Genomic DNA, 6,930 nt, shown 5'->3' with positions numbered 1-6,930 from the left:
CAATAAATTATTACTTTCTTTATATTTTTTAATATAATAGTTGTTTTTTTTATAACATTTGATTACTCGTGTATGTAAGACCGATGAAAAATAATTATTTGAAAAGATGGTAGGGGTGAGTATTATGAATAAAAATAATAAAAGATAAGTATTAGCGTAGTGAAGTATAACACTGATTGTTAAAGCTCCTTCTAATGGATTTGTGGTCAAGTATTCAATTGTTGTTGTATGCAAAATATATGTTTATTATTTTTATTATTTGTTTTATGAACATGTGACATGTATTAATATTTATAATAATTTGTGCATGTGATTGATAAAAATTAATTAAAGTGGAGAGTGAAATTAACATATTAATTATACTAGTTTAAGAAAAATTAAAATAAAATATATTGTGTGGAATTATCATAATCAATTATAATAAAAATAATAAGATAGAATATATTATTTAGGAACTTATTAGAATTAATTAAGATAAAGATAATTTTATTTTAATATATTATAAAAATAATAAGCTTTTAGAGTTTAGACAATAACACTACTGTAGTATGGGCATTAGACATATGTTATTTTGGGCTTTTAACGTCACATTCCGACCCGACATCTTTACGGGTGATGTTAATGGGATGTCGGATTCTGCAGGTTCGACGTCTTTATAGATGTCGGTTAAATGCCATGTCCGACGTTTATAAAGACGTCAGACATGGCACTAACTGACGTCTAAGGGCACTATAAAGATGCCAGACATAGCACTAACCGACGTCTAATAAAGGCACTATAGACATCAGACATGGCATTAACTAACGTCTACTAAGTTTTCGTTGTGTTTTATGCAGTTTTGTTCGTGTCTTTGGGTAGCGTAGTAGCACCTCCTTCCTTTGCTAATTTCTTCGTAAGAAAAAATTGCGTGTTTTGGATCTCTTATGGCATTTCAACCCAAAATTAAATTGGGCCGTTGCCTAGTTCTATTCCAGCCGCTAAAGAAAAAGAATACGGTGACATGAAAACTAGGCAAGGACCCAAGTTCGGCTTTAGGTTGAAATACCATAAAATATCCATAGGACACAAGCTTTTCTTACGAGAAAACTAGCAAAGGGAGAATGTGCACTACGCTACCCAAAGACACGAGAAAAACTGCACCAAAACACAATTAAACTCATTTTAATTTGTTCAAACGAAAGATAATACATCAAAGACTACTTTAATTGAAGTAAAAGTAAGTTTAAACGGTTCAAAAGAGATAAAAACTCACTTGGAAGTGCAATGTCGTGGAGAGAAAAGGCGAAGGAAGACAATGAAGTGTGTGTAACTGCTGGTTCGCAATGTCTTGTTTAACAGGAAATAAGATGTCGGTTGCCCCAACGATCGACGTGTATTCTTGAATATATGTCAGGGACCTCACTAACGTGACATCCATTCAATTTAAAAGTTATTATTCGTGGTATATATAGACGTCGAATGTAGGGGGAGTCGATGTCTATAATCGCATATAGACGTCTGGGTGGCGAGATCAGATGTGTGGATGACGGAAATAAATGACTTTTCACCTACCTGTCAAACATATAGATGTTGGTTAGGAGGGGCACCGATGTCTATATATTATAGACTTCGGTGCCCCTCCTAACCGACGGCTATATAACGGAAAGAAATGACTTTTCACCTACTTGTCAGACATATAGACGTCATTTAGTAGGGGCCCCTCCGAACCAACGTCTACATGCCCAACTTATTTACGAAAATACCGCCGGTCAATAATTTAGGTTGAATGTTTTCTGGTCCGACGTCTATGGGGGTGATGTTAAAGCCCAATTATGCACTAGTGTAAATCTAATAGGGTCAGGTATGCCTCCTATTTATATAATGTTAAAGTGAAAATCCTAACTATAAAAAAAAGAGAATAAAAAAAATTCTACAATAACAAGAGAGGTTTAAGAAAACAACATTATTTTTTGTCAAAGAGATTTAATTATATATATATATATATATATATATATATATATATATATATATAGGGTTTGCTAACTTGCGTACGTTTTTTTTTTCTTTTCAGTAAGTACATTTAGTAATGTGTACCGGATTTTAGTAGACAAAAATACCCTAATATATCATGGATTCTAAGTTTTAAGGTTAAGGGTATTTTAATAATTTTCATTTTCAAAACTTAAAAAAAAAAGAAACTCCCAAACCCTTACTCACCTTCCTCATTCATCTCCACCCTTTCTCTTTCATCTCTCTCACTCCAACATTTTCTCTGTCATCCATACGCTAGTTTTTAAATATCAGAAACATTCGCCTAACTTTAATCTACCTTTCTCACTTATCCAATTTGTTTCTCTGTCATCTCCATATATTCACTCATCCACACACAACAACCTGCGACACCGCAATTTGTTGTTCTTTGTTCATTCATTTGTTTTCCATATTAATAACAAAATAATTGATTATGTTGATGTTGATTTTTGATTAGAGAATTGTGTTATATATTTTTCCTTCTGATTATTATTAAATTTGTAAAAAAACTATAGTTTACAATAATTTCCATAATTTGGAAAACTCGTTTTTATTAGAGGATTATGATACTTTTTATACATTCTCGCATCTTCTCCAGCTTGATTTTTAATGTTCACAACAACTACAACCTTAAAAAAAGAAAATATGAAAATTTGTAACAAATGTTCTTTTTAAAATAAGGAGTTTGGTAATTTAAATGTCTCTTTTTATGAGAGAGATGAAAGAAAAAAGATTGAGATGAAGTTTGCTTGTTGGAAAATGATGAAATTTCGGTGATGAATCGATGCAAAGTGTTGAAGATAAATTACTAAAGATTTCTCGTTTCTTAGTTTTAAAAATGGTAACAAATGTTCTTTTTAAATTCTTAAGTTTTGTATATCTTATTTTATTTTTAACAGTGTCCTGTACACCGACTAAAAGTTTTAGTATAAAAGTCTCTCTGGCCTAATTTTAGTATTTTCTAGCATGGATCATGAATGGTATAGGAAATGTGTTAGATAGTATTCACTATATTCAACAGAATGCAAAGCAAACTATGATCTTACAACCAACTTTATTTATTTTTATTTTTTGCTAAATTTGTTTTGAATTTTGAGACTAGGTTCTACTGCATGTTACTTTCTATCAATCTGGGCTGAGTAATGAAATTTTGGAGCTCTCGTGTTTGTCTGATCTTCTTCACTTTCTAGTTTTTATCTTTGGATTTTATACAAGTAGTTCTGCCTTGAATTATATTACCCTTAGTGAATGAAGAATTCATATTGTGAGAAGGGATCATTCTCTCCTGAGAATGACTTCTGCAGTTCAGTATTAATTAGATAGATGTTGGATTAATTGAGTTGAATGAAATTTCCTGGATGCATTTTCTTATTGATGTAAACATAGTGTACTTCGATGCCATTAGAAGAATCAAATTTCATTAAAGGATAGTTGTTACCCTCTGTGGAATTGTGACAAAAAAACCATTTCTCTTTCTATTTTCAACTTTTAAAATACAAATAAACTTTTTTTATGTAATTGTTTCTATTTGTTACAAACTTTCATATTTCCTTTTTTTAAGGTTGGAATTGCTCTGGTTGTAGCTTAAAGAGATGTTTCGCTTAATACGAAGCATTTCTCTGAAAGTATCTTCATTTCCATGCTGAACCTCAAACTCATGCCACTTATTCCAAAACTCAGAATCTGCATACTGAGATGCAAATACATATACTGCACGGGCCCGGTCAATTTCACCTAAGCTTTTTTCCATCTCACCATACTTCAAACACATGGTTTTGACATCCTTATCTGTGAGACCAGATTGAATTGCCTGCTCATAGATCTCTCTTGTTTTGGAGACACCAAATATCTCAGCTGCACGAGAAATGTATATCTCATACATGCTTAACTTCTCATTGTTAGGAACAGCCTTAGTTGCTTCATCATAAACCTTCATAGCTCTTTTGGCTAGACCATAGTCCTCTTCCAGCTTGGCATATTGCAGGTAAAGTGGCTTCACTTGATCAGCTGGAGCCTGCTTGAAGACGGATTAGGTTAGAATTGAAATCCATTAAAAGAATTCAAAAGTAAAACTTGTGCAGAAATTGTACTTAAAGAACGCTTAGATCTTGGAAATCTATCAATAAAAAAATTGTGCATACCGATTCAACTGCATTTTCAAATAATTCTCTTGCTCGCTCCAATTTATTCTTTCCATATCTCTTCACAAATTTAGAGAGATAAGTAACCCATATGTCTTTAACATGAGGGTACTTAAAGATCTTTACTCCTCTTTCAATAACTTTAAAAGCATCTTCAAAGTACTTATGTTCCTGCATAAATAAATGAAAGAAATTGTCGATAAACCAAAATTAGCTCAGAAAATCTAAAAGTGCAAAAAAAGTACAACCTACCTCCAAAAAGTTTGCATAATTGATTATTATTTGTGGTGTGGCTATTCGTAAATCCAAAATTCGCTCATAAACAGCACGTGTAGATTCCAAAGAACCTAGGCTTTCCTCCAAATCAACATAAAATGTCCACAATCTCAAGGATTTATGTAGCTTCATCTGGACTGGTTCATTCCCATTCGCAGCCACTAAAAATAAGGCAAAAGGAAATTGAAAAGTTAGTCCACTCTCCATAACACTGAATGGAAACAAGAAACAGACACAACATTTACAAACCATGATAGCTGAGGGTACCTTTTCGCTTCACCTCAACTGACGGCTCAGCTGTAGCCCGTCTCATCAGCTCGAGTGCTCCTTTGACATTTTTATGCTTTAAAAGCATTTGAGCCCACTCACACCAGACACTAGCCAGATTATCGACAGTTTTGTAGTTCATCTGCACTGCCTTTTCAAATATGACACGGGCATTGGCAAGATCTTTGTGCTGTTCATACAATTTAGCAAACCCAACCCACAAAGTGTGAGGCTTTCCCACTGCCTTCATGGGATCAATCGTCCTCACCGCTTCAGTGTAAGTCAGTATCTGCTTGGTAGGATTCCCTTCAAAAAGCTTCACCCTCCTGTGCCACTGTTCTACATTATGAGGATTTTGACGCAAAAGCACGCTGTTAGCCAATTCCAGCCTCCTCTCCATAAGGTAATCAAACCGAGCTAACCTCAAGTCTTTGTCATTCTTGTCATTCAACCAAAACCCATGCAAAATCTTCCTCTCAAAATCCACTTCCTCAAAGCCATTTTCCTCACCCTCATCATCTTCTTCCTCCATCTTGTAAGCAAGCATGCTCTCTTCAAACTGCGAGTAAGAATCAAATATAACACTAAAATCCCTAACCGTGATAACAGTAGACAAACCCTCCTCAAACACATCCCTAGCCTTCTCATGCAAACCCCTCCTAATGTAATACTCTGCAAGCGAAGTCCAAAGCCTACCCACCTCATCAGTGAACTTCCTAATCCCACCCCTAATGATAGCCTCCACATTCAACCCAGAAACCTCATTGGCATGGCGAGTGAGCAAATCACATAACTCCAACCAAAGCCGGTGCTTGGTCTTACCCTTAATGGAGTAAAACTGGTCATCATTGAGGACAGAAGCCAACCTCTCAGAAGCCTCTTGCCAGAGACTCGAATTAAGCAAAAATTCAATAAAATCCTCAATGTGAGAAGGATCATACTTCAAATACCTGCAATAAACCCGAAGAGAAGTCTCAATAGGAATACCCTTCTGGCTCACGAACACAAGATAAGGTTCCCAGATACGGTCGTGCTGGGTGACGGGGAGGGCGCTGAGAGCCCTGTCGAAGGTCCTGCGAGTTCGAGTAACCAATTTCTGATTGGTTAGGGTTTGCAGATACATAATCCAAATTCGCGGCATCTTGTGCATGGTGACTAATGCACGCTCGAAGGTATTATTGAGGGTATCGTATTGAGAGTGAGTGACGGGGAGGTTGCGAACGAGATCGAGGCGCTCGCGGAGGTACGCGTGCCACAGCTTGTAGCTTCCGGGTAGCGCCTTCAGTGCCCGCTCGTAAATCACGAAGCGCTTCTTGAACGGAGCTTCCGAACGCGCAATTAGGTGACGCCACCATATCTTAAGGCTGAAAGGGTTTCGAAGCAACTCCTCTTCGTAGAAAAGCTCGTCTTCTGAGGGATAAAAATCTTGCGCAATCGCCATTTACACTCTCTGTAAAACCTTAACTAATTAGCTACTGTTTTTCGAATATCTGTCTTCAACGTGATTTTGCTTGAGTTTTGACTTTGGTTTCATATTTATAACTTCAAACATCATAATAAATAAACAAAATAAAATATAAATAGATTTATCTTAAATTCTCATTAATTATTAAATATCTTTAATTAATATTTTATCAAATATTATTGATTATATAACATACATACTTTTTTCTTAAAGTGATAATACACTCAATAAAATATGAATAAAATAAAATATAAATAAAATAAAATATAAATACATTATCTTAAAATCTTATTAATTGTTAAATATCTTTAATTAGATATTCTATCAAATATTATTGATTATATATCATACATACTTGATTATATTCCTTACACTTAGGTTCTCCTTATAGCATAGAAACAATATAAAAAATTCAACTGAAAATTTAAATTCGACTCATAATTTCTCTTTTTATTCTCATGAACATGAAAAATAGTTTACATTTTCTAGGATAAAAAGCATTCTAAATTTTTAATTCTCAAATTTGTTGTATATAATGTAATTTAAAATCTAAATATATGAACAAAATAAAATATAAAATGAATAAAATATAAATAGACTTATTTTAAAATCTGATTAGTTGCTAAATATCTTTAATTAGATATTCTATCAAATATTATTGATTATATACCATACATATTTTATTCTGAAAGTGATATAAGTCCAATAAAATATGAACAAAATAAAATATAAATAAATTTATCTTAAAATCTTATTAGTTGCTAAATATCT

General features: G+C 33.6%; 1 protein-coding gene across 1 annotated transcript; it reads right to left on the bottom strand.

Annotated features, from left to right (window-relative positions):
- Positions 1 to 3,541: 3,541 nt before the first annotated feature.
- LOC106773375 (pre-mRNA-splicing factor SYF1-like) lies at positions 3,542 to 6,135 on the bottom strand. Its single transcript, XM_014660072.1, has 4 exons — positions 4,695 to 6,135; positions 4,404 to 4,588; positions 4,152 to 4,322; positions 3,542 to 4,024 (listed from the first exon to the last, which is right to left on the bottom strand). Exons 1-4 carry the CDS (start codon positions 6,133 to 6,135, stop codon positions 3,542 to 3,544), a joined length of 2,280 nt encoding a protein of 759 aa, XP_014515558.1.
- Between the last annotated feature and the right edge of the window lie 795 nt (positions 6,136 to 6,930).

The sequence above is a fragment of the Vigna radiata genome, chromosome 9 (genome assembly GCF_000741045.1).
Source record: "Vigna radiata var. radiata cultivar VC1973A chromosome 9, Vradiata_ver6, whole genome shotgun sequence".
In the NCBI taxonomy this organism is placed as follows: Eukaryota; Viridiplantae; Streptophyta; class Magnoliopsida; order Fabales; family Fabaceae; genus Vigna; species Vigna radiata.
This window is presented reverse-complemented; position numbering and strand designations above follow the sequence as displayed.